This window comes from Phacochoerus africanus, chromosome 9, assembly GCF_016906955.1.
Source record: "Phacochoerus africanus isolate WHEZ1 chromosome 9, ROS_Pafr_v1, whole genome shotgun sequence".
NCBI lineage: Eukaryota > Metazoa > Chordata > Mammalia > Artiodactyla > Suidae > Phacochoerus > Phacochoerus africanus.
In genome coordinates this window covers 9,708,728-9,736,717 of record NC_062552.1, presented here as the reverse complement: position 1 = coordinate 9,736,717, position 27,990 = coordinate 9,708,728, and the positions used below count along the sequence as shown (strand labels likewise).

At 48.5% G+C, this 27,990-nt stretch overlaps 1 protein-coding gene across 5 annotated transcripts; it reads left to right on the top strand.

Moving 5' to 3' along the window:
• The first annotated feature begins 128 nt into the window (after window positions 1-128).
• On the top strand, window positions 129-22,853 carry TBC1D7 (TBC1 domain family member 7). 5 transcript variants are annotated; one of them, XM_047795669.1, is made up of 8 exons: window positions 129-320; window positions 1,912-2,067; window positions 3,069-3,149; window positions 7,301-7,488; window positions 12,298-12,435; window positions 18,907-19,052; window positions 20,586-20,715; window positions 22,254-22,853. In XM_047795669.1, the coding sequence occupies exons 2-8, from the start codon at window positions 1,956-1,958 to the stop codon at window positions 22,338-22,340; spliced, it is 882 nt and encodes a 293-aa protein (XP_047651625.1). In that variant the 5' UTR covers window positions 129-320; window positions 1,912-1,955; the 3' UTR covers window positions 22,341-22,853. The 5 variants fall into 5 exon arrangements, with proteins under 5 accessions (XP_047651625.1, XP_047651628.1, XP_047651629.1 ...); XM_047795668.1 differs by having other exon boundaries at window positions 130-320; window positions 1,948-2,067; XM_047795670.1 differs by lacking the exon at window positions 129-320 and adding an exon at window positions 365-646 and having other exon boundaries at window positions 1,948-2,067.
• The last annotated feature ends 5,137 nt before the right edge of the window (window positions 22,854-27,990 follow it).

The window sequence follows — 27,990 nt, the reverse complement described above, 5'->3', positions numbered from 1 at the left end:
TTTCCCGCATCTGAGTAGCGGAGTTGGCCCCAAAGGCTTGGGTGGGGCGTCTGCGCATGCTCTCCGCGCACGCGCACTAGCAAGGCGCACGCGCACTAGGCACCTCCCTGCGCGGAGTGAGGCTGACGTCACGTCCGACGGCGGCGGCGGCGGGTGCTGCCTCTCCCGCGCGGGTGTCCCGCCGTCTTCCTCCGTCTGGCGGCCCCTCGGCGGCCCCCACGTCGTCTGCCTGCCCGCTGTCGGGTCAGCGCACCGGGCCTGGTTCCGCTACTTCCCCGGACCCATTAGGCTGAATCCGGGTGTGGTTTCCACTACTAGAGGTGAAGCATAATAGGGAGAATGGGACCTGGGGTCTTGGACCAGGGTGTGTTTACTTTTCCCGTCAGGTGGGCGCTCTTGGGCCGGAAGGAACCTTACCTCTATTTTCTCCCAAAGGACGCATTTGCTTTTGCAGTGCAAATTGGAGGAGGGTGTCTTTAGACGGCAGCCACCGAATCGCGATGCAGCTTTTAAATTAATCCCGACCTCATATAGTGTTTTCATGCTTTGGAACTGTGTTTTTAAAAAGCAATTGGTGCTAACAACTCAGAACCCTTTAGAATTCCTCAATTGAAGCGAATCCTGTTCTTTCCGGTGCCTGGATCAGGTTAGTGGGTATCATGTCAATAACGAAGACCTTGGCTGTTTAGAGCTCAGCCCTCCCTTGGGGACATTGCAAAGTTTCTGACACCTGAGGGTTATACCCTTTGCACTGATGCTTTAAGCATTTGGGTTGGGCAGTGCATACTTTTTTGGAAAAAAGCATTACATCTGTTCTTAGAATGCAAACCTCGTTTGACCTTTGCCAGAACTTGCCCTTCTTCAGTCTCCTGAAGTTACTGTGAAAGAATCGGAGACCACGGAATTCTGATGCCAGATTTTAAGTCGTTATTCTCTCTCTGTGGCATCACTTGTCAGCTGGCCACATTCCCGCCCCTTTTCTGGTTTATAAGTCAGTGTTTAACCTGGTGTGAATTTTGAAGTTTTACGGTTTACACTTGGTAGGGTTGTGCTTAAAGGAAAACGAAGGAACTTGTAGGGTTTGGGTTTTGGTTTTTTTAAACTTTTTTTAAACTTTTTTAAATTTTAATTTTTTTATTTTTTTGTCTTTTGTCTTTTTGTTGTTGTTGTTGTTGCTATTTCTTGGGCCGCTCCGCGGCATATGGAGGTTCCCAGGCTAGGGGTTGAATCGGAGCTGTAGCCACCGGTCTACGCCAGAGCCACAGCAACGCGGGATCCGAGCCGCGTCTGCAACCTACACCACAGCTCACGGCAACACCGGATCGTTAACCCACTGAGCAAGGCTGGGGATCGAACCCGCAACCTCATGGTTCCTAGTCGGATTCGTTAACCACTGCGCCACGACGGGAACTCCCACTTTTTTTTTTAACTTTTTTATAATGTAGTTTTTTGTGTTACACAACACTCATTTTAGAAAACACAGCTAAGCAAAAGAAAATTAAAATGATGGAATCCTGCTGCCTAAAAATAACCATTATTAACATTTCAGAATCATCTAATTTTTAAAACTGCATATTGCTTACAACAGAAACAATCATTGTGTATATCTGGTAACCTCTTTTGCATGACATTTTGTCTTCCTGTATCACTAACTTTGTTCTTTGAGCATGTGTAATGGCTGCAGAATATACCATTCTGCTAGGTGCCATCTATTCTAGCAGCTCAGAGGACCTTTGTTCTATGTCTTGGTTTTTGGTCGAGGTACATAGACGGAGTGGTGTTAGGGCTGTGTAAAAGCGAAGAGATTTAATAATGAGTCCTAGGCAAGGACAGACTGTTTATCGTAGTGTATCAGATTCATGGAAAAGTTGGAGAAAATCTCTTTTCCCCTCACTTCACTTTTGTTTTTAGGCTCACTTTCCCCTCCCTCCCTCTTCTCTCTCCAAGAATGAAACATGACTGACGACTCCCAGAGAAACTTCCGTTCAGTATATTATGAAAAAGTGGGGTTTCGTGGAGTTGAAGAAAAGAAATCATTAGAAATTCTCCTCAAAGATGACCGTCTGGGTGAGTTCAAGTTAAGCTTACTGGTTCTTAGTCATCTCGGGTGTTGTGAAATAAATGTTACCTTAAAAGACCTCCAGGTGTATGTCACCTGCCTTTTTTTTTTTTTTTTTTTTTTTCTAGTGATAGGATGACAGCAGAATGGTATATTTTGAGAGAAGGATTGTTCCAGTTTATTTCAATGAGTCAGAGCCAGACCTTTCTGAAAGGCCTCTTAAGAAATCAGTAATAGTTTTTTCTCTTATTAGACCCCTATATTTTCTCTTCTCCATTTTCAGAGCTGTCATCATAGCTTCTGGGTGAATTTGCAGCAACTCTTGCCATCATCTTCTTTTATGGAAATGTTGGGACTGCATTACATATTGACACCTCTGTTTCTTCTGAGCAGGTCACAGGAGGGCCTGTTCCATTGCTCACTAAAGTGAAATAATCTGAACCATAGAAAAATAGTAGTTGAAATGCATAGAGTGGTTTTAAAGTTTCAGAAACACTTCCCACTTGATCTTTGATCCTCACTAGACAGCCTGTGCTTTTAAGTGTTGCAGTTGTCACCTGTCAAGGGAACTGAGGTCCATGACGGCTGAATGTGGTTTATTGGAGAATGTGGGGATTTGCCGGCTGACCACGCCACTTGGAAGCTCTGTTAACTTAGTCAAGTGACTTAACTTGTCAGAGTTTCAGTTTCTGCATCTTTAAAACAGTAACTACCCAACAAGCTTGCTCTGTGGATAAATGAAGTAAGTTCTATAAATAGTAACTACTGCTACTGTTATAGCCACTGTAATAGTACAGGCAAAATGCATCTCCTATGCTGTGAAGCACTGATGGTTTTTAAACAGCTAGTTGGAACACCTGGGCTGGAAATCAGGCTGGTGTTACCTTTGCTAGATTTGCTCATTGTATAGCAGCCTTCCTCAGAGGAGATGTCTTTGGAGAAATGAAATGCCCTTCGCTACATTGTGATCAGCATGAAAAAACAGCTAACTCTTTTTTTCTTCCTCTAGACATCGAGAAACTCTGTACTTTCAGTCAGAGGTTCCCGCTCCCGTCCCTGTACCGGGCGTTGGTCTGGAAGGTGCTCCTAGGTATGAGGCCCAAGAGTTGGCAGCTTTACCTTCAGAAATGTTGACTAATGGGATCATTAGCACTTAGTCAGAAAAAGGAGAATTTCTTTAGGCCTTTGACGGAATACTGGGTCTGACTCCGGAGCCTGGGTTAGCGCTCACATTGGAAGCCTTGAAGGAGGTCACTCGAAGAGCATCCGTTTGGTAATATTGGAAAAGACAGTGACACGCCTTCCTGATACAAGATGTGGGAAGAACAGTGGGCTGGACCACAGAAGTGGTCTGGGCTTTACTGTCGGCTGGGTAACGTTGAAGAAGCCCCCAGTAGGCCTTTGTTTGTTTGTTTTGTGTGTTTCCCCTCGCATCTGTAAAACAAGGATATTGAACTAAATTAACTTCTTGGTTTTAACGCTGTTTGTTAGCCTGTGACTTCCACCTGTAGGGGTGCAACTTACCAACGAGTGTGGTCAGAATCGAAAAAGGAATTGCAAAGTTTTAACTTGCTAGAAGCACAGACGGATAACTTTCAGGAAAGAGTGGCTGAAGGAGAAGGAAAAACAATTTTGCTCAGTCCTTGTGGAAGCAAAGATACATCAAGTGCTTGAAGTGACTGGCAGTATCCCTTTTGATCGAAAGACTTTTTCCCCTGTCACTGCTGGGCTTACTGATGTATAAAATACCCATCCATTACCTACCAACCTTCTTTCCTTCCAAAAAAAAAATATATATATATATATATTATATATATGAGTTCCCGTCGTGGCCCAGCAGAAACAAATCTGACTAGGAACCATGAGGTTGTGGGTTCGATCCCTGGCCTTGCTCAGTGGGTTAAGAATCTGGCGTTGCTGTGAGCTGTGGTGTAGGTGGCAGACACAGCTAGGATCCCTTGTTGCTGTGTTTGTGGTGTAGGCCGGCAGCAACAGCTCCGATTAGACCCCTAGCCTGGGAACCTCCATATGCTGTGAGTGCGGCCCTAAAAAGGACAGACAAAAAAAAAAAAAAAAATAGGGTCATCCTAGAACTCCTTTGTGAGGCGTGTATCAATATCCCATTTGACTGATTGGGAGAAAAAGACTGAGGCTAAATAATTTGCCCGAGGCCTTCTAGCCTGCAAGGGGCAGCGCTAGCACTTGAGCTCAGGTTTGTAGAGCGTTTTTGAAGTTAGGCCAGATGGGAGATCTTGTCTTTTTTCCAAAAGGTACTATATTCTCAGGCCTTGAGAAATCCAAAGTCCTGAGTCTTAGGTAACAGATGCAGCCGGGGGCTGGCCGGCCAGCCCTCCCAGAAAGCCCTGCATGATGCCGTTTTTGTGGTGCGTCTCGGCAGTCTTGGTACTCACTCACGGCTCACTGCGCAGTTACAGAGAATGTGTGAAGGCCATCTCGGTTTTTGCCTGAGCAGTTTTCAAGTCGTGCTATTTCCAGTGCCCATCAAAATCAGTGCCTTCCCGGTGCCTTCCAGGCGGTAACGTTGGTAATACTTACAATCTTCATTTCTGCTGAGAAGCGCTGTGTATCTTAGGAAGTAATAGTGCCAGTGGTTTGGTGTGAGATGGGCAGTTGTCCTTGGCACCTGCGTAATAAAAAGCCTGTGGGACTGTTACTTTCTCTGGGAAGTCGCGCTGTTGTTGAGGTTAAAGGCACTGGAGACGTCCAGCTGCCGTGCTCTGTCGGAGACAGGCTGGCTCTTCCTAGAACAGGTTGCTGACTGCTCGGGGACCTTGGCATGCTTACCTCCATGATACCATTTTAGCTGAATGTCAGAAAAGGATGTTTTAGGACCAGCTCTGGGAAAACAAGTTCACCGTGGGAGCAGTGTGCTGAGAGGTCAGCTACAGCCATTTAATCAAGCCCAGATTTGGGGGGCACCCGAGTATATTCCCGTGGCTTTTCTGGAAGCCTGGCACAGATCCCCAGGGCTACGGCGAGTAAAGACATAGGTCAGAAGAAAACATTGAAGGGAGTTTGGCTCTAACATGAGCATGGCGACCAGATGAGCTAGAATCTCTCAGGCTCATCCAAGTTCTGATTGCCAGAATGTTCTCCAGAATACTGGCTCTGTGGTGGTTTGCACCGAGGAGGGATCCATAGTCACATGTACTGGCCACTCCTTACTAGCCTGGCATGCGTCATGTCCTTTGAGTGCTTACTGTGTGTTATTCTGTTCATTCACCGTCACAGCTGTGTGAGGTGCGTGTTCTTCTTCCTGCCGTTCTTCCGATGGAGACACTGAGGCACATGGAATTCACTAAGTGGCTGAGGGTCACCCAGCCGCTTAATTGCAGAGCTAGAGCTCAACCCCAGAACTCTGACTCCAGCATGTGTTTAAGTCGATTGAGGCTTGAGTAAATAACGTAAGATACTCCTCCTTTTATAGCAAAACTTAAAGCCTTAGGTACAGTGTCACCACTTCCCGAATCTGTTGGACCATGGATCTCTTGGTCTCAGGAAGACCCTTGGGGCTCATGTTTGGCACAGAACATTGGGTGGAAGCCTTAACCATCCATTCCTCCCTCTGGCAGATGAGGAAACAAGTGCCTGGAGAGACGTTTGTGAGGGTCCTGATGTAAACAGCTCTGGGACTAGAACCCAGTTGACGGAAGGCCTGTCCTGTGCTCTTTCCACACTTTGCCCCATGCCATTTGTTTAAATTATTAAGACAACCCAAAAGAAGATGTCATTTTTGCCCAAGTCTAACAAGTAGACCTCATGCTTAAATGTTTTAATAAGCACAACATGGTGTTTTAATAATGTAAGGTGGCCTCATCTGTGAGGATCAGAGACTTCTTGTCCTTCTGAAGCTAGGATTTTTTATTTTTTTAAGGGCTGCATGTGTGGCATATGGAAGTTCCCAGACTAGGGGTCGAATTGGAGCTACAGCTGCCAGCCTACACCACAGCAATGCAAGATCTGAGCTGTGTCTGCAATCTACACCACAGCTCACGGTGACACCGGATCCTTAAACAACTGACCAAGGGCTAAGGATCGAACCTGCATCTTCTTGGATCCTAGTTGAGTTGGTAACTGCTGAGCCATGAGAGAACTCCCAAGATAAGATACTTTGAACAAGTTCTAGTTGTTGGGAAAGAGGATTTGACCCATTGGTGGTGGTTCTGAGCTGGAGATGTTGGCTAGGGCTGACAACACAGACTGGGCAGCTTAAACAGCAGTTGATATACTCAGGGTTCTGGAGGCTGGGAGGTCCAAGATCAAGGTGCTGGCTGATGTGTTCCTGATGAAGCCTCACCTCCTCCTGGCTTGCAAGTGGCCACCTTGCTGTGTCCTCACGAGGCAGGGAGAAAACACGCTGGCTCTGATGTTGCTTCCTTTTCTTAAGAGGGCACTGGCCCTCTTGGGTTAGGGCCCCACCCTCTGACCTCGATGAACCTTAACCACCTCCTAACAAAAGACTCTGTCTGCAAATACAGTCACATTGAAGTCACGGCTCAGCATATGAGCTGTGTAGGGAGGGGGAACAACTCAGTCCACATTAGGGGCCAAGTGCAAAGAACCCTGGACTGACAACCATAAACTCGAATCAAATCATTTGTAATTGGTGTGATTTTTTTTTTTTTTGGTTCTTTTGGAGTTGTTTTCTTATTTTATTTTATTATTTTTTTAATTTTTTTTTGGTGTGATTATCTTGAATGTGTGCAGACCATTTATTCAAGGGCTTTATGGTATCATTTCATTTCTCTTTAATGTCAGTGATGCAGTGGCCATTCAAGTATTGATAGTATTTAAAACTTAATATTGTTTTATAGTATGAATTTCTTTCTTTTTTTTTTCTTTTTAGGGCTGCACCTGGGACATAGGGAGGTTCCCAGGCTAGGGGTGGAATTGGAGCTGTGGCCACTGGCCTACACCACAGCCACAGCAACATCATATCTGAGCCGCGTCTGCAACCTACACCACAGCTCACAGCAACACCAGATCCTTAACCCACTGTTCGAGGCCAGGGGTCAAACCTGCGTCCTCATGGATGCTAGTTAGATTGGCTTCTGCTGAGCCATGATGGAACTCCTCTAGTGTGAATTTCTAGGAGAGAGTGTGTACGGTGACTAGATACTGAGGAGTCTGATTATCGCAGGCAGCGTCTCACAGGACTGGCGTCCCGAGGAGAGACCTGGAGCAGTCGGTGCCTGTGTCTGGCTCCCCTTTCCCCTGTAGGAATCCTGCCTCCGCACCACGAGTCCCACGCCCAGGTGATGGCCTACCGCAAGGAGCAGTACTCGGACGTCCTCCACGCCCTGGACGTCATCCGCTTCGTCAGTGACGCCACGCCCCAGGTCGAGGTCTTTCTCTACATGCATCGGCTGGAGTCTGGGAAGCTGCCCCGAAGTCCGTCCTTTCCACTGGTTGGTGCTTCTCTTGTTTGACCCTTGGCTCGGCTCTAGACTGTGCTGTCCTGTCAGCCTTGGATTGTGCTATGTTTTGCCTCACATGTTTCAGTGGCTCTCCTTTGTAGAATAAAAGCCACATTTTTTCTGTGGCCTTCAGAGCCCTGTATGTTCTGACCCAATATCCCAATTTTTTAAAAACTTCATTTCAAAGTAATTTCACAGCTATAGCAAAGTTGCAAGAATACTACCAAGAGTTCCCACATACACCTTCTATCCCGGTTCCGGTTCTGTAGTCATTTTACTGCAGTTGCTTTGTCACTTTTCATGTGTATTCTTTTGTTCAAGCCATTTGAGCATCAGACGTAGCCATGACATCCCATTACTTGAGATGCCCGCAGTGTACACCTGCTCAAGATAAGATCACTCCCCTGGGTGACCGCAGTTCAGTCATCAACGCCAGGCAGTCGATGCTGGTACAGTGTTGACACCTAATCTTTAGACTCCTCTCATTTGACCCATTGTCCCAATAATGCCCTTTATCACTAACAATAAAAGTTCTGGTTCAGAATCTATCACTAGTTTTACCATTTGTTGATAATTTAAGATTTTTTTTTCATGTTTTAACCCTTCATTTTAAAATCATTTTAGATGTAGAAAAAGTTGCGTAAAGAGTATAGCAGTCTCATAGACGATCCTCTAGCGCCTTACCTAGCATCCTAAAATGTTACTGCCTTTGGGGGGGGGCACATACTTGTGGCACATGGACATTCCCAGGCCAGGTATTGAATCCGAGCCACAGCTGTGACCTACACTGCAGTTGGATCAGTGCTGGATCCTTAACCCACTGCGCTGGGCCAGGGATCAAATCCACACTGCTGCAGAGACAACACTGGATCCTTAACCTGCTGCACTGCAGTGGGAACTCCTCAAATGTTATATCTTAATTGTACTCTGGTTGTTTATCAAAACCAGGAAGTTAGCACTGACAACACTGCTATGAATTAATCTGTAGCCTTTATTGAAATTTTGCTGACTGTCCCACCAATGTCCTTTTTCTGGTCCAGCATCTGGTCTGGGATCACACATGACATTTATTGCTATGTCGTTGCCTTTGATGTGGAACGGTCCCTCAGTCTTTTGTGACCTTGACAGTTTTGGAGAGTACTGGCCAGTAGAGTGTCTCTCAATTTGGGTTTGTGTGTTTCCGTATGATGAAGATCTGGTTGTGCATTTTGGGCAGGAGCATCACAGAAGAATGACGCTTCTTACTCTTGCTGGTAACTTTGAGCACTTGGTCAAGGTGGTATCGGCCAGGTTTCTCCATCACAAGGTTGCTGTCTTTCCCTTTGTAATTAATAGGTAACTTGTGGGGAGCTACTTGGAGACCGTGTAAATAACTATCAATCCACTGATGATTTCTGCCCGAAACAGTTTTTTACTGTGGTGATTGCTACATGGTGACTTTCTGTCTCCTTCCTTCCGCGTTTTTGTTGTTTTTTTTTTGTCTTTTTGCCATTTCTTGGGCCGCTCCTGCAGCATATGGAGGTTCCTAGGCCTAGGGGTCGAATCGGAGCTGTAGCCGCCAGCCTACGCCAGAGCCACAGCAACTCGGGATCTGAGCCTCGTCTGCAACCTACACCACAGCTCACGGCAACGCCGGATCGTTAACCCACTGAGCAAGGGCAGAGATTGAACCCGCAACCTCATGGTTCCTAGTCAGATTCGTTAACCACTGCGCCATGATGGGAACTCCCCTTCTGCGTTATTATTTGGCTTTTCTATAAGGAAGACTTGAAGCTTCTCCCTAATTTATATCAGTATGCATTTATAGATTCCTCTTATTCAGTGGCCTATAAGTCATGACTGCCATTATTTTGATGCTAAAATTGTCCAGATTTGGCCCTTAGGAGCCCCTTCTAGCTGACTTGGACAAGTTCCCATCATTTTGAGCACCTCCTTACTTTCTGGCACAAAAAGATATTCCAGACTTTTTTTTTTTTTTTTTTTGGTCTTTTTGCCTTTTCTAGGGCCGCTCCTGCGGCATATGGAGATTCTCAGGCTAGGGGTTGAATCAGAGCTGTTGCTGCTGGCCTACACCAGAGCCACAGCAACACGGGATCTGAGCCGCGTCTGTGAGCTACACCACAGCTCACGGCAACGCTGGATCAACCCACTGAGCAAGGCTAGGGATGGAACCCGCAACCTCATGGTTCCTAGTCAGATTCGTTAACCACTGTGCCACAACGGGAACTCCAATTCCACGCTTATCTTCTGCTTTCCCTTCTCAGACCAGGAATCGGCCTCCCCACACTGGATTATTGTGTTGAGAAACCAAGAGCAGGGCTGGTATGCTCGTTGTTCGTGGTGTGTCGTTGCTTGTAGGCCTCTCAGCAGGAAGAGCTAGGAGATACCCTCACACAGCTTTGCATGTCTGTTCCCTCTCTCTACATCCAAAGCCCTGAGCTCATGCTAATACTGCCCATTCCTTTCTGATAGCACAAGTTCACCCATTATGTTTGCAGCCTCCTCCTCTGGCAGTTGCAAATAAGAAGCTTTCATTAGCCTCTTGTTTCTTTGCTCCTTCCTCTCTTTGTAACCCACATGGCCAGCCATTCCTTGGCCCTGGCTGCAGGCCCCACAGGCCTTTCAGTCTCTGGCTGCCTCCTCGGCTTCAGCCCCTCAGGCTCCAGCGTGCTTTTTAAACTTCATCTTTGATAAATTGCCCTTCTGGTTACTTGGCCTGCTCGTTGTTTATAAAGGGAAAGAAGGGCGGCAGAGGAGGTGGGCAGCTGTAATGACCACAGTTCTTAGGCTTTGGTTGTCTTAAGGCAACTTGCAGTGCACTTGAGGCATTTTAACCTTTGGCTAAAACAGTGAATTGTTGAAAATAGGGATTTGCCTGCAGACCGTGCTGTTCTGTAACTGTTTTGGCCGTCATGGCAGGTGGCAACCTGCCAGCCCAGCAGTTTGAACCTGGACGTGTTCTTGGTCTTTGAGGGTGTTGTGGGTCCCAGGGATAAATCTTCGGTCACCTACTTTTAAGTTTATTGAGAGAGAATGTTCTAAAAATAGTTGGAACTCTAAACCTTTTTAAGTTGTATTTATCGTTGGCAAAATGCAGTGAGTTGATTGCACTGTACAAGTTCCTAAAGAATATATGAAGTTAAGTTAGACTCTGCATTGGCTCAAGAAATGTAAATGTAGGTCAGTGTGCACCTCCTTCCTGCTCAGCATGTCCAGACTGCAGGCTCAGACACCTGTGCCGCAGCCTTGGGCAGACGTGCTGTCCACACATGGGTTTGGGCTCTGGTTTCCTTGGTCACCAAGTCCCCGTCAGCTCCTTTTCCTTCTCTTTTAGTAAGACTGTGACGCTGCTCCACCCAGGGTGGGGAAACAGAGACGCTGACTTCATTGAAGGGCCTTGGGCCTCTTGGCTGCCTCTCATAGTCACTGGGGTCCCAGGTTCGGGAGCACCTGGGGCCAGGTGGAGGTCCAGGCAAGGCGGCTTTCTGCTCCTCTTGACGTTTTGTAGAATATTAATAAGTTGAAAGAAAGCCCGCAAGTAGGAATCACTATTTGGAACTTCTTAGGGGAGTAGAAAGACACCTCTTCGTTTCTTTTCAACATGGAAATCCTTTAGCTGTGACATCTTGGATGAAAATGTAAAGCTTTTGGTATAAGATACGGTGTTAAAAAGCATTTCTCAAGGAGATTCGAGTATTTTTGTAAGAAGTCTTTTGAAATTGAGCATTTAGGAGTTCCCGTCGTGGCGCAGTGGTTAACGAATCCGACTAGGAACCATGAGGTTGCGGGTTCAATCCCTGCCCTTGCTCAGTGGGTTAAGGATCTGGCGTTGCTGTGAGCTGTGGTGTAGGTCGCAGACGCGGCTCGGATCCTGCGTTGCTGTGGCTCTGGCGTAGGCTGGCGGCTACAGCTCCGATTAGACCCCTAGCCCGGGAACCTCCATATGTCGCAGGAGCGGTTCAAGAAAATGGCAAAAAAAAAAAAAAAGAAGGAAAGAAATTGAGCATTTACTTTCATGTTCTGAGTATTGATACAAGGCTTGAGAAAAGCCATTCTTCTGATTCCTAGGGACATTTTTTTTAGCTTTTTAAGTGCTTAAAGATAGAACAAAATTCTCAAGATATGTATGAAAGCTTTGGAATAAAGAAAATGCTTATTAATCCTTTTGGGTCATTTAATTTGAAAAGTACCATACTGACAAATGTCTCTAATAATTTGTGCTGTTTGTCACATCTATTTCAAAGGAATTCTCCTCCACCTCTGAAAATACTTTTGGGGTAGAGACTTTGCCCCTTGCTTAGGACTTTTTTTTTTTTTTTTTGGCTGCACCTGCAGCATATGGAATTTCCCAGGCTACTGCCCTATGCCACAGCCACAGTAACACCAGATCCAAGCCGCATCTGTGACCTGTGCCACACTTTGTGGCATAGCTGGATTCTTAACGCACTGAGGCTGGGGATCGAACCCCCATCCTCGCAGAGACTGTGTCAAGTTCTTAACCAGCTGAGCCACAGCAGGAACTGCTTATTGTTGACTCTTTGGCCTTAATGTTAGAAATTTGGAAAATCTCTGAATGTTCAGCCTGAAACCTGAGCGTTCGGAAGCAGCACTGATGCAGCGTGTCCTCTGCTGACTCACCTTCTCCCCCTTGGTCGTCTTTTTAGGGATGGGCTGTGTGCTTTCGGTCCCACTTTGATTTATTACAGCTCCTTTAAAATACAGGGAGCAAGGCTTCATTTTTATTACATTCTGTGTTTCTCTCCTCTCCTGCCCTCTTGAGATGTGTTCTTAATCTTTCAGGAGCCGGAAGATGAAGTTTTTCTTGCCATTGCCAAGGCCATGGAGGAGATGGTGGAGGACAGTGTCGACTGTTACTGGATCACGCGATGCTTCGTGAACCAATTAGACAGCAAGTACCGGGACTTTCTGCCCCAGCTGGTGAGGGCTGACGCCGTGGCTGCGGGAGCCCGGGGGTCGGGGGGAGAGGGGGCAGGGGTAACGCGGGTCCTGAGGACGGGCCTTTACCTCCTGCTGCGTGGATGCTCAGCAGATGCCTTCTCTGAAAGGCCAGCTGGTCTGTCTGTCGCAGCCCCACAGTGCTGCTGTCGTAGCGTAAAAGCAGCCATCGACAGGACGTAGGAGAATGGTCGTGGCGGGATTTGGCCACTGCAGGCCATGGTTTGCCCACCCCTGCTCTGCTCTAGAAGCCCACTGACTTTATCTGGAATGATGCCTCTGTGCTAAGGTGGACGCTTGGCTGCCGGTGTTGGAAAGCCCGAACGACAGAAGCTTTATTGTCTTCTCTCACATGAGAAGCCCAGAGACAGAGCAGCTCAGAGTTGGCGCCATAGGCACCCAGCTCCTGTCCTCCTGTTCGGCGTGACCAGGGGATGGATGCTGGAATGACAGCCGTATCATCTGTGTTCTAGGCGGGCAGGAAGGGAAAGGTGAAGATGAAAGTAAAGAAGTGACCAGCCCGGCCGGCCTGGCTCCCCGCTAACAGCTTTCCTTCTGCAGGGCTCTTAGTGTGGCAGGACCCTGTCACCAGGCCTCCCGCTCGCAGCGGAGCCTAGGAAATGCAGTTTGTGTGGGCCGGGTGCAGAGCCATCTCATGGGTGTGAGGCGGGCGAGGCCGTGGTCTGAGGGAGGCAGCAGTGGGCTGCAGAGTCTGACTGGGGAACCCTGGGAACCAGCACCTGCTTCAGCAGCACAGGCCAGGGATCCTTCGCCATTCTCTCTCTTCCCAGTTTTATCCCCTCACTTCTCTCATGTATAAACACGAGCCTTTTTTTTTCCTTTTATTGAATTGTTTCATTCGGAAATTCTCTTGAAAGCAGCACCATGGCACAGGTTGAGTGGCGGGGTGCTAGGGAGGTGGGCCAAGCCCTGTCAGTTTACCCGGGCAGATATCCCAGAGCCCAGGGCAGGAGGGTTTTACATAGTTCCACTAAGGACAAGTTGATTTTTAGAATTTTTAAATTTAATTGACTTCAGTGAAAATAAAGCATAGCATTGAGGCCGATGTAACTGTAACGTCTGTGCCTAGTTAAATCAAGTGGTCCAGATCATACCATGATTTAACTAGCTTTTTAAAATATTGGAGGAGTTCCTGTCATGGCTCAGTGGAACCTAGTGGAGTCCGACTAGGAACCATGAGGTTGCGGGTTTGATCCCTGGCTTTGCTCAGTGGGTTAAGGATCCGGTGTTGCCGTGAGCTGTGGTGTAGGTTGCAGATGCGGCTCAGATCCCTCGTTGCTGTGACTCTGGTGTAGGCCGGCAGTGAAAGCTGCGATTAGACCCCTAGCCTGGGAACCTCCATAGGCTGAGGGATCTGCCCTAGAAAAGGCAGAAAGACAAAAAAGTAAAATAAAATAAAATATTGGAGTAAATGCAATAGTGTTTTGGTGGTTTAAAGTTTCATTATTTTTAATAGCACAAGGAATAGATACATTCTTGAGGTGTTGAATAATCCAGACAAACCCAGTGTCATCACAGACCTGCACCCACACTTCTCCCCACCACCCACCCACGTTCTAAGATGTGATTGTCGTCAGCTTGGTGGGGTGTCTGTCTAGGCTATTTTACGTGCTTTGGAATGGACAGGGGTGTGAGTATGTACCTATGCACGTTTGTGTGTGTGGTTATGTATCATACGCTTAATATAAGTATTATCATACTGTTCATAGGGCCCTGTAATTCTTAAAACTTGACGTCTTGGAACTTTTCCATGTCAGTAATACACAGGCGGACATGACTTTCTTCCTTTTGTGGTTAATTGCAACATGATTTCAACCAGCAACCTGCTGCCACTTCCCCCCCCCCAACCCCCCCGGCCCCCGCTGTGGCCGTGCGCTCTGGTTGCAGTTATTGAGAAGATGCTTCATCCCAGCCAGTTCTAATTTGCATTATTAATGAATTCCTTCCTGTTAGCACATCTGCCTTGCAGATGAGGAAACTGGAGCCCAGAGCAGTGCGGCTGCTTGCCTGAGGCCACACAGCAGTAAGCAGTGGCACTGCCAGTGACGGTTGGTCAGTTCACCCTCTGTTTTCAGAGTTGTAATGCCACCTGTATCACCTGCTAGATTTCCGTATATATGTTTCTCTTTCTGGACTCCTTTTATTTTTTTTCTCAAAGTATTTGTCTCTTCCTGGGCCAGTACTACATGACTTAATATAACTTTCTAGCGTATTTTATAGCTGGTAGGGAAATTTCCCTCCTATTTTTCAAAAATGCCTTGAACTTTTTTTTTTTTAGAAATGAATTTTAGAATCAGCAAGATACTTAATGTCCCCATGTCCCCTAAACTCTAATTTCCTCAGCTTCAAAAAAGGAGTTGACTTTGCATGTACGTTACAGTATCAAGCACACTGTTTTATGTGGTTAAAAAATTTTTTTAAGTTGTGTAGAATGTATAAGGAAAGTTAAATTTTCCTTTGTGTTGCTATATGGTATAGGCATCAAGTGATTTTTAAAATTCTAAAGTCAAGTTTTTAAAGTCTCTGGGAGTTCATTTGTGGCTCAGTGGGTTCAGGATCCAGTGTTGTTGCTGCTGTGGCCTGGGTTCCACCCCTGGCCCAGGAATTTCTGCATGCCCCAGTCACGGCCAAGAAGGAGGGAAGGAAAACGTTGGCTTAAGTTTCCAGTTAAACCTTGTCTAGTCCAGCTTAACTTTTTTTTTTTTTTTGCTTTTTAGGGCCACATCTGTGGCATGTGGAGGTTCCCAGGTTAGGGGTCCAATCGGAGCTACAGCTGCTGGCCTACGCCACAGCAACGCCATGTCTGAGCCTCATCTGCGACCTCCACCGATCCTTAACCCACTGAGCGAGGCCAGGGATCGAACCTAGAACCTCATGGTTCCTAGTTGGATCAGTTTCTGCTGTGCCACGACAGGAACTCCTGGCTTAACTTTTTTTTTTTTTTTTTCTTTTTGTTGTTGTTGTTGTTGCTATTTCTTGGGCCGCTCCCGTGGCATATGGAGGTTCCCAGGCTAGGGGTGGAATCGGAGCTGTAGCCACCGGCCTACACCAGAGCCACAGCAACTCGGGATCCAAGCCGCGTCTGCAACCTACACCACAGCTCACGGCAACGCCGGATCGTTAACCCACTGAGCAAGTCCAGGGACCGAACCCGCAACCTCATGGTTCCTAGTCGGATTCGTTAACCACTGCGCCACGACGGGAACTCCCTGGCTTAACATTTTTTATTGTTGTGTATTAGATCTCTTTGGCCTAGCGTTTTGTCTAAATAGGGTTTCTATAATCTTGTCTGTCATCTTTTCAAATTTGTGGTTTTACCAAATTTCTTATCACAAAGCATGAATTGTTTCATAATCTTAGGGCAACGCGCATGTCGTATAGACAAGGATGGGCTATTGACATCAAAGGAATATTTCTGGTGATGACGCATTGGTGTTGTCGTATTGTGATTCATAGAACTAAGTCACAGCTTCTCTCCCTACAAGCTTTGGGAAATTGTTTGACGAGCCTCTCCTTGCCGAGAATAGAGGCCGGCTTCAGTGGTGTGGCGTTGGAAGGCCTCTGTTAATCTCTCTTCGGATCGGACTGTCTTTAAACCATCTCAGTCTTAATTGTGTTCAGACGTTAAAATTCTTCTCAGTGGGGTTAAACCTCTCCTCAGGTTTTGCCTTCTGTTGAGGTATGTTTTATTTTCATCAAGTAAGAATGTGAGGGTCGTGGAAAGATGGGAAATAACGTAAATGTTTCACAGTAAAATAGAATTAAGATTGCCCCGTCTACCATTTGTACCATTTGCTGTGTCCTGAACATTTCAGGCGCTACAGATGTCAGCTCCTTCCACCCAAGAAAGCGCATATGCATATGTATTTGTATTCACCCTCTTGGATTTAGCTGTAGCACATGATACAGTTTTCTTCACCCTGCTTTTTTTTTTTTTTTTTTTAAACATGTGCTGGCGATCGTGCCACAAGCAGTCTACAGAGACATCCCTCAGTCCTGTTCTCAGCTGCGAACCGCTCCCTCCTCGCGTGTTCAGCCCGCCTTCTGTTGGCGGCCGTTTAGGAGGTTCCCAGTCTTTTGCTGTTCAATGGTGTTAGGGATGAAGAGCTTTGTGTGCACATCTTTCTGTGTATCCGCCAGTATGTTGGGGGGATTCCCTAGCAGTGGATTGGCTGGATCCAAGCGGGGTGGGGGGCATTCGTTACGTAGCTGGAGTTCTTTGAAATTCCCCTTGGCAGAGCTCACAGCCTTGTGCATCCTCATGACCAGCACATGAGAACACCTGTTTGCCTCCAGCCCCACCGACCTGGTGTGTTCTTGCCCGTGTGCTAGGTGAGAAAGGACACCTCTGCCGTTGTAGGTTGCATTTCTTTTATTACAGCAAGTTGGAGCCTTTTTTCATCGGGGTTAGAGCCGTTTGCATTTTTTTCCCTATAGATTTTTTGGCTTTTCTTTTTTTAGAAGCTTCTGTTCTTGGTTTTTGTGTTTGTTTTTCTTGTTAGGGTTGCACTTACAAGGGTATATCGAGGTTCCCAGGCTAGGGGTCGAACCAGAGCTGCACCTGCTGGCCTCCGCCACGGCCACAGTATGCCAGATCCTTAACCCATGGAGCGAGGCCAGAGATCAAACCCGCGCCCTCATGAATACTTAGGCTCGTTACTGCTGTGCAATAACAGGAACTCCGTCTTTTTTAGAAGCTTTAGAAAAGTATATTTATTTGGCCACATATGAGTGTGTGGACCTTTTGAGCCGGCCAAGTCTTGTCTCTTCTTTATGGGCCGGCTCTGATTCCAGCTCTTCTAAGAAACTGTTGTGGCCTCTAAGGACCTGGGTTAGGGTTCCCACCTGGGTGTGCCCAGTGTCTCAGGCTTGTTCCCATTACAGGTTTATTACAGCATCTTCCAGTTCCCTCTTTGCAGGTCTCTCTCAACCAGGCTGTAAGCTCCTTGAAGGCAGGGCCGCTGTCTTACCTTTCGCTCCCTCCCCCGTATGCAGTGCAGTGTCCGCCCGCCGTGGACATGGAGTTGCCTCTCGGGCAGAAGGATAGTGACACAGATATGTAGTAGTAGAGTCTGTCTGCATTCGCCTGGGCGATGTGGGGTCTGGTTGTGCCCTTCTGGATCGGGAGTACAGACTTGAGGGTTTGACCTCTAGGGACCATGCATTGCCAGAGGACTCTATAAATAGAGCAGCCTGTGTGGGGTAGATTGGGCCGGCGTTGTTAGCTCCCCAGTCTTCTAGAAATGTTAGTGATGGTTAAACCTTACAGGGGAGAGGCTGCCAGACTGAATCCCAGAGCTTTGTTGCCTCTGTTACTCCTTCGCCCCCCAGGAATCCTCGTGTACATCTTGTTGGGGACAGAGCTCCTCCTCAGGACATCCCTGTTGTCTGAACCTCCTGCCACGTGTACCGTGTGCCCCCCGGGGTCAGCATAGGTGTGGTTGCGGACGCTGGGCCCTTTGCTCTCTACCTCTCTCTGTCTCAGTTGTCCTCGTTCCCTCTCCCCACTTGAGTGTGTAAAGTCTTACCTTTCTCCTTTTCCCTGAATGCATAATCTCCTGCCCTAGGGCAGCAGGAACAGGAGCCTTTAACTCCCCAGAGCAATGGAAGATTTTGCTTTGGACTTCTGCCTTGGCTGTTGAATCTGGTTAGCGCAGTTTGTACTAACTAGGGTGACTAACTGTTCTGTATGGCATGGGACGGTCCCAGGAAACCCCTCAGTCCCGGATGGTGGATTGCACAGCTGGTGCTGACCTGGGAAACTACTGTGTCACCAGTGACTTGAATGAGCCTGAAGCTTTGTTTTCTAGTGCTGCTTTTTTATTTTTCTTAGTTTTTTGCTTTTTAGGGCTGCACATGTGGCATGTGGAAGTTCCCAGGCTAGGGGTTGAATCGGAGCTACAGCTGTTGGCCTACACCACAGCCAGAGCCATGCTAGATCCAGGCTGCGTCTGTGACTTACACCACAGCTCACGGCAACAATGGATCCTTAACCACTGAGCGAGGCCAAGGATGGAACCTGCATCCTCATGTATACTCTTCAGGCTTGTAACCTGCTGAGCCACAGCGGGAACTCCCCCCCCCCCGCCCCTCCCTTTTTTTTTTCCTTTTATAGCTGCCCCTGTAGCATATGAAAGTTCCTGGGCCATGGGTCGAATCATAGCTACAGCTGCCCACCTACACCACAGCCACAGCAACACCAGATCCCAGCCTCAGCTTGCGGCAATGCCGAACCCTTAACCCACTGAGCAAGGACAGAGGTCCAACCTGTATTCTCATGGAGACTGTGTCAGGTTCTTAGCTCGATGAGCCACAGTGGGAACTCCCTTTTAGCGCTTCTTGCGTTCAGCCTGTACCCTTTTTCATCACAGCTGTAAGAGCAGTAACGTCATGTCACAGGAAAAGAGTGATCTCTTCCCGTTTAATCCTTAGCCGAAGGCATTTGAACAGTACTTGAATCTGGAAGACAGCAGGCTGCTGAGCCATCTGAAGGCGTGCTCTGCAGTGTCCAGACTGCCCTATGATCTCTGGTTCAAGAGGTGCTTTGCCGGGTGCTTGCCGGAACCCAGTTTACAGAGGCAAGTATTTCTTTCAAAGACCTACTGAAGGCTTGGGGTCAGAAGCAACCCATATTTTTTTTTTTTAACTTGATCATCTTAGAATATAAATTTGCTTTAGAACAGCAGGGTAATTTGATGTCATCTTCTTTGGCACCTGGCATAACAACACATGATTCTGCTTGTTATATATACAATTAGAAATAGTAGAAATATTTAGTGTTAATATAAACATTAAAATGTTTACGATTCAAAAAGTTGAAGGCCCTCCGTGTGTCAGATGCTGTCAATACGCACATCAGAAATGGTTTCCAGGAGTCTATATAGGGTGTGGGCTTTTCTTTTCCAGAAATGGAGCAGATCCTAGAGAAGAATCTCTATTTCTCAGAAATCTTATGACCTATTTAAAGTAGCTGAGGCAGAGATTTGAGACCTTAAACTCAGCTCATCCTTTAGTTTCAGACGTGCGTTGCAGGTATTAGAGTCCTGTCCTTCCCCCTCCAAGACTTTGCAGTTGAGGAGAAAGGCAAACATATAGAGAACGTTACAAGACAATGCACAGTAAGCATAGAGAAAGGTAATGCCAACTGTAAGAGATATAGAAGTTACCCGAATAATTATTTGGGTATAGTCAATAACGAGCTCCTTAAAAGGAATTTAAACCACTGGAAAATTACATTTATCTCATTTCGTTGGCTTTTGTTGTTATTGGTCCTTAGTATTTAATGATTGCATTAGTATCACAAGATATTAGTAAAGTCTAAGCTTTGCTTCAGGACTTTCATGCCCCACCTGAAAATGTCAGTTTTGAAACATTAGGGAATTAGCACTTGGTAGATTCCTAGCAGAGCAAGTACCTTCTGGTGGTCATTTCTTGTTGATTGTGTCTGAAATAGATTTTTCTTTTTTTTTTTTTTTGGTCTTTTTAGGGCCACACCTGCGGCATATGGAGGTGCCCAGGCTAGGGGTCCAATTGGAGCTGTAGCCTCCAGCCTACACCACAGCCACAGCAATGCCAGATCTGAGCTGTGTGGCCTACACCACAGCTCACGGCAGTATCAGATCCTTAACCCACTGAGCAGGCCAGAGATCAAACACCCGTCCTCTTGGATGCTAGTCGGGTTCTTTAACCACTGAGCCACGACGGGAACTCCTAAAGTAGATTTCAAATTGCTGATCTGTTTTGTTTTTCTTGCTGATGCTTTCTTCATAGCTCTCCTCTGAAGCTGAGGCAGTCAACTGTCTGTATCCGCAGTTGCCCATCTGTGGATTCAGCCCATCCTGGGTCGTGTGCTGTGTTTACAGTTCGTGGTTGGTTGAATCCTCAGAAGCAGAATCTGCAGACACAGAGAGCCAGCTGTACCACCTCATTTTATAGGCGGGACCTGAGCCCCCATGGGTCTTGGTATCCACAGTGGGGCCTGGAACCAGTGGCCTGGGGACACTGAGGGACGCCCGAACTTAAAGTGTAATTTGATTTAACTTTGCAATGTGAGATGTTGACGTAAACATCAACTTCAAACATGTAATTTGATTATATCTTTGTTTTTGTAGGGTTTGGGATAAAGTTGTCAGTGGATCCTGTAAGATACTAGTTTTTGTGGCTGTGGAAATTCTCTTAACCTTTAAAATAAAAGTAATGGCCCTGAACAGTGCAGAGAAGATAACGAAGTTTCTGGAAAATGTAAGTGTGCTTTGTTTTATTTGAATTTTGAATCTAGAAAGGATATCGGCTTAGCAAGCCAGATTTCTCTATTGCATTAAATTATTTCAGAGACGAATATAGTGTATTTTTAAGTTGTAAGAAACAGATTTGGAGTTCCCATCATGGCGCAGTGGTTAACGAATCTGACTAGGAACCATGAGGTTGCGGGTTCGGTCCCTGCCCTTGCTCAGTGGGTTAACGATCCGGCGTTGCCGTGAGCTGTGGTGTAGGTTGCAGACGCGGCTCGGATCCTGCGTTGCTGTGGCTCTGGCGTAGGCTGGTGGCTACAGCTCAGATTAGACCCCTAGCTTGGGAACCTCCATATGCCGTGGGAGCGGCCCAAGAAATGGCAAAAAGACAAAAAAAAAAAAGAGAGATTTTCCCATGAAGTTTGGTCAGTGGATTTTAGTCCCCAACCTTGATGGTCTGAGCAGCCAGACTGTCTCCATGAGTATGTGTGCTTGGGGCCAAGTCTCATCCCCTGATGTGACCACTGGGAGGCTTGTCAAATAAAAGGAAGTGAAATCTGTCACTTCAGGAGGAGTGATCCTTGGTAATGGAAAAGGAAGCCTGATGCTTTGAGGGACTTGGTGAGCCCTTTCTTCTCTGTTACCACTTCTGGTAGAATCCTGGTTGGATTTGTTAATGTGGTTAAGTGTAAACTTAGAACTTTTTTTTTAGCTTTTTAGGGCCACATATGTGGCCTATGGAGGTCCCCAGGCTAGGTGTTGAATGGGAGCTGCAGCTGCTGGCCTACCCCACAGCCACAGCAATGCAGGCTCCAAGCTGCACCTGTGACTTACATCACAGCTCCTAGCAATGCCAAATCCTTAACCCACTGAGTGAGGCTGGGGATCGAACCCACATCCTCATGGATACTAGTTGGATTCATCACTTTTGAGCCACAACAGGGACTCAAGAGCATGTTGAAAAAAGGTCTAAATGAATCCGTTTCTCCTTGTCTTAGTATCTTAGAATATCCTCAGCCAGGCACAGAGAGGTGGAAGGAAAGAGACTTAGGTGTGAGGGAATTTAACTGGACCCACAGATCTGTGTATTTCAGTTAGTGTGAACAGTTGAACAGTGGCCTGGTCAGCGTGTGCCGAGTGAATGCGTGTTGGATCAAGGAACTGTCATTGGTGTAGTAATTAGTGGCTCACGGTGCCAGGCCCCTGCGAAGTATCTTTGGTGAACCATTCCATGTAGTCTTGTAAAGAGCCATAGGAAGAGGGGCTGTCATTTAGAGACGGGGATTTGAACCCCAGGGAGTTTAGGTCACCTGCCCGGGAGCCCACAGTTAGCAGGCAGTGCAGGATTCGAACCCAGGCAGGGTGACACCACAGCGCCTAAGAGTGACCTCAGGTGGCACGTTAAATAGGGGTCTTGGCAGCAGCCTCTTAAGTGATCACTTTCTGAGGAACAGTGAAAACGCCAGTGGAAATGATTTTATGCCGCAGTGAGTGAGGGGGATGCTGAAGTGGGAAACACATTTCAGAGACTGGTTTGCTTGTTCACAGATCCCCCAGGACAGCTCGGATGCCATCGTGAGCAAGGCCATCGACTTATGGCACAAACACTGTGGGACCCCTGTCCATTCCGCCTGAACACTGCGACGCTGTGGACGGTCGGCCAGGCCTGCCCAGAGCGTTCTGTGCTTGCGGTGTGATCCCAGCGGATGCGAGGAGAGGGCCCCAGCCTTGGTGCTCAGAGTGTAATTGTCCTTCCTGTGAAGTGATTGAAGACATCTGGAGTCGCTGTGCTGTGAAGTGGCGTCTTCAGGTTACACAGTACAGTGTTCAGCCCAGAAGAGCGTTTTGAAAGGGTCGTTTGAAAATAGCTCCCGGCTTTTAAGGTGGTTGCGTCGGGGTGGGTGGTGCCTCCGACAGCAGGTGTAACCGAGCCTGCCTGCCTCTCTGATCAGCACCACGCCGGTTACTTTCCGGGGTCTGTTTCTGGAAAGAACAATTTCCTTTTGTTGACAACTCATGATTTGGCTTTTGTCAGTGTGGTAGCTGTTGAAATCGGACTTTGTAGGTCTTTTGAAAACCTAAATCTGCTTTCTGAGACTTCATCTTGCTAAATAGGTTTAAATAAAGGCCTTACTTTTTTTCCCCCTTCTTATGCCAGTTGGAATGAAACACGACTGAACAAACTTGTCTGAATTTACCTGCTAGGGAAGAAGGGCTTGCTGACATTTTGCTGGACTTGGGCTTTTCCTGTAAAGCATGAAATGTTGAGCGGGCATCCGGGGAGCACTCTGCCACCCAGAGTAGAAGCAGGAGAAAGGGCACGTCCAGGCTGATAATTGATGCCCCACCCCTCCCCCGGCCGTGTTTTGTCACCTGATGGTAACTGCGGATTGGTCAGTTGTGGGCTTTGAGCCAGGCCAGAGCCGGGGCATTTAGTGGTCAGACCTGCGGGAGCCCTAGTCATGAGTTGGAACAGGCACATGCACACGCCCCCCCCCCCCCCCTGCCGCGCGCCCCCAGAAGAGGAAGAGATGATAGAATTACTGTTGTTCTGAGTTCACTCCCTCCTTACCGTGTAGAATAGCTGTGGGCAGAGTTCAGAGCACACTGAGTTGTTAAAAACAGCTGGAACTTGTGTACAGTAACATGCCCAGGAGAAATTAATTTTTTAAAAAACAAAAATATACTCAGAAGGAAACGAGTTCCTAAAAACTAACTCTGCTTACAGTGGATACTTCACATTTCTTCAGCCATCCACACCTCCCTGGGGACCTTTGAATCCAGCAGGGGATGTGAGCCAAAGCACAGGAGGAGTTGCTGCCCAAAGTGTCTGCTCTCCAGTGACCTTAGGGATGTGTGAAATTCACAAAGAGCTCGTAAAGTTGTACTTGGAGCTGATTTATGAGCCACGTACCATTAAAACTATAAAAATTTATACAGCTCCTTAGTGAAACAGATTATAAAAGTCAAGCAGTGTTAGCGAACCTCAACTCCAGAAAGAAGAAAAGGAGCATGGTTCCAGGTGAGTGTCCTGCTGGCTCACGCCTGGGAGAAGATGCAGGAGGGGAGGGCGGGCCTGGGACTCCTGGGGAAGAGGGGGCTCAGGGGGCTGCAGGTCCCCTTACAGTCCTGGCCAGGGTCCAGGTGAGCTGAAAAGGAAGACTCTCCTTGCTGTGCCGCTGAGGGATCGAAAATGAAATAACTGTGGGGGTATGTCCTGTCAAACCCTGTTTCCTAGAACCTTTCCTGTTGTAGGGTCTGGGCCTTGAACTTTTTTTTTTTTGAGTTAACCTGATGATCAAGAGTTGTCCTTGCTAGAAAAGTAAATGGAAGTTCCTACTGTGGTGCAGTGGGATTGGTGGTGTCTCTGTAGCATCAGGACACAGGTTCAATCCCAGGTCTGGCACAGTGGGCTAAAGGCGCCAGTGGTGCTGCAGCTGCGCTGTAGGTTGCACTTGTGGCTCAGATCTGATTGATGCAGCGGGATGGCCAATAAAGAAAATACTGTAACGACTCCGTCTCAGCAGAATTCAAGGCCCATTGTGAGGACACTGATGGAGTAGGTGAGGATCGCATTTCATTTTATGTTTTTATTTTTTGTTTAATTACCTAATGAATTTGATTACATTTATAGGTGTACAGCAGTCATGACGACCAAATTCATTTTAATAACAGAATTTGATTTTACTGAGACCGCTCAGTATTTTGAAAATGCTTCTGCCCACTGGCGGTGGGAAGCACAGCTTCTAATGAAAATACCCCCATGTTCACTTTATTCCAAAAAAAACTTGTCGGGACACTGGAGAAATCCAGGGTTTTGGTTGTGGCCCAAGCTGCTGTGTGGGGTTACCCCTCTGCCTTGGAAAATCGGGGTTGAACGTCATTAAACTGAGGTTCTAGTTGTTCCCTCCTCCACTGTCCCCTTAAACACACACGAGAGAAAAGCTAGCTCTGAGGGCTGGGGAGAGCTGGGCTGGACGTGTGTGGCTTTGGCCTCATGACAACTCAAATGGACAGATTGTACCTACAGTGTGTGTGTGTGCGTGCATGTGCGCGCATCTGAGACCACAGCAGGAAATGAGGTCAAGCTTTGTTAGAATGAAGGCTTTTTTTTTTCTTTTTTTCTTTTTTTGGTAACAAAGTTTGCCTGAAAGTCACAGGCAAGCCTCAAATGACGTGAAAAGTTAGAAAGCTCCTAAGGGCTCCACCCTCCTTTGCTCTGCGTGTGACACGTGTGCCACGTCCTGAGTTGCTAAGGAATCCTCCCTGTCATGTGGTTACCAGCTCCGCACTGTGACAGAAGGTTTATTTATTTTTTTTCCTGCAAGAGGAGAATGAGGAAAGAAGGCTCCGGCAGGGGGAGGGCAACCCCAGAGCCTGTGTCCCCAGGACTAGGGATGGGACGGGGACGAGTCTCTCGTGGGAGGTGACAGCCTCTGTAGCTGCTGTGAGACGGAGGCAGGATGGGGTCCCCAGTGTTGGGGGCCGGGGGTGTGGGCGGCTGGCAGGTCCCCCGGCTCTGCGTTGCCCCCCACAGTGGTCCCCAAGGAAGCAGCATGTGTCTTCCGCAGGGTGTCCTGGCCTTGGAAGGGCCGTGACCGGGCAGAGTGGGGGTTTTGCGGCAGAAGGTGGTGTTCCCTCTGGACCAAGAGCCGTTTCTCCTCTAGGATCCGTGCCGAGCGATACCGCTCGTCCTGGCTCTTGGCACGAGCCGCACGGTGCCATCAGCCGCTGCAGATCCAGGGTTGGGGCCCCCCGGGAGAGGGGGGGCGCTCCCTTGGGCCTTGGGCGGGTGGGGCGCCTTCCTTTCTGGTCTTCAGCCCAGCCCTGCGGAGGTTAACAGCGAGTGGGCATTTCTCTGTGCAGTGAGGTGACGCTTCCTCGCCTTCCTCCTGGGGCTGGTCCTGCTGTGGGGCCACCACGGGGCCAGTCGGAGGACATGATCAGAGGATGTGGAGAAAAGCCCTGGAGACTGGTCCTGGACAAGCAGAACTCCCAGTAGAAAGTCATGCAGGCGATTGGTGTTCACCCCTAGAACTCAGGGGTGGCTTGCCGGCTTGCCAGGAACTTAGGGTCTCTGCGGGAGCTCACGCTGACCTCTGACCCTCCTGCTTGGTCTCCTCTCCGTCCCCCTTTCCCTGGAGTGTTGAGCGGCAACCTGGTACTTGCTGGGCAGCGTGAGCACCTCCTCCCTGTCTCCCTGGAGGCCTGTGAGGAAGGCGGAGGAGGACCCCCAGGGTGACGTGGGGGACTCGCCTGCAGCCAGCCTCCCATCTCTCCTCTTCCTGTCCTGGGTGTCGCTTGTCATCTCTGGCTCACTCAGGCGTGAAGGGCATTTGAATCCACTCCTGGTTGTGGCTCAGGTACCGGGCTTCATGCTGAGTGTGTCATGTCTGCCCTGTTGGAGCCTGTGATCACGCAGGGAAGATGCGTGTTCAACACGCGCGTGTCTGGTGTTCTGTCCGAGAGCACTGCTCCCTCCTGCGCTGAAGGCGAGGATGGAGGTGACCCAGCTTTGCCCAGCAGCTCTGGAGGAAAGGTACCGTCACGCTGCCATGTGTGGTGCTGTCTCCTCCTCCTATTCATGGAGGAGGTGACAGAAAGAGCCTGGGGGATTGGTGAGTGTTTTGGGGGGGAGGGTCTGAGCCTCTTGCCTTCCCCTCCCCCCTCATTAGTTCTGTAACTCAGGGAGACCCCTCAATCTGCCTCTGTTTCCCATCAGCTGACAGGAAAGTGCTAGAATTGCTTGCTCCCCAACTTGCTTGTGGGCATCAGCTGAGTCTGATGTGAAAGCGCGTTGGGAAGCGCAGAGCTCAGGAACGTTGCCAGTTCCGAGCAGCGTGGTCGTGGTCAGCTAGAGCGTGGCCTGGCTCTGCCTCGGCATCTGCCCTGTGCTCCAGGGCCTGCCTCGGTCCTGCTGGCTCTGAAGCTTCCCCTTGTCAAGCCCCCAGGCGCAGGGGCCCTCTCCCACCCCGAGCTTCTGTAGCACTGCGTGCATCATTGTTCAGAAGTCTTTGGTTTGGTGGTCTTGAACTCGGATTAAACTCCGCATGGTTTCCCTCTAAAATGCAGGCTCCTTGAGGCCTTGGCCCCTTTGGAGTCCTCTGTCTGAGCTGTTCCGCACGGGTGTTTTCTCCCTGTGACCCTGCTGGCCGCCCCCATCCTTGGCCGTGCTGCCGTCGTGGAAGGAACACTCTCTTCCACGGAAGGGCTTTACGATTCAGCTCATACCCCGCCTCCTCCAGGAAGCCCTCCTGGCTCTCTGCCCCTTGGTTTCTGCCCCAGGCACATTTCCTTCTGGGTACTCTGTGTCCTCCTCACCACGTTTAGGGCATTGGTTTAGAATGACCTATTTACAGCCTGTGGGCCCCTGGAGGGTAGAGATGATGTCTTATGCTTTTCCGTTACCGCGGTGCCAAGCACATCTCGGCCTGTATGGGCTTCCCCCAAGTATCAGTTGAATACAAGAATGCCTGGCTCAGCATTAAGACTTCTCCGGTGAAAAGTAAAACAATTGTTCTGGAGCTGGCATGCTTATAGGAGGCCTGATTACAGGATATAGGAGTTGGGGCTCAGGACCCAGAGCAGGTAGGGCTAGAATCTGGGTTTGGACAAAAGACTCTGGCTGCTCTTGTCTTTGACCTGCTCTGCGTGTCCCCCGAGTTCTCTGCCTGCAGTTGGGATTGCTCTGGGGGGAGATGCCCATCCCTGGGATCCTAGGCGTGTAGGGTACAGGTCTGGCCGCTGGAGACCGTCTTGGCCCCAGGTCCTAAATCCTTGTGGTCCATCTTGGGTCTGGTGCTGCCCGTGGATCAATCATCCATCACTGTGGAGACAGAGGGCTGTGCAACAGGCACATAGCCACCAGGAGCCTCCCTGTGTCCATGGCAGCATAGGGCTGGTCAGTGAGGGACCCTGTTCCGGGTCCCCTGTGAACTTGGAGGCGCTCTGAAAGGCTGCCACTCCACTTGGCAAAGCCATCGACTGGATACATGCCCTGCAAAGGCACAAGGATGGGTAATGGGTGCTTTCTGTGAACTAAGTCAGAGTGGTTTTCCTTCACCCCTTATTTCTGGCTTCTGCCAACCAGTCTGAGGGTGGCACAGCCAGCCTTTGAGATGAGGGGGGCAGGGTGTGAAAACCCCACCGGCAGCTTTGGCAAGCAGTGTCTTGCGTGGCCAGGTGTTTCCTTGGGAACATTTCATATCAAGTCTAATTCTAGAAGTTTATGGGAAGTCGGCTTTGCCCGGCTCCCTCCCTGCACCTGAGTCCGGTGGGGGAGGGG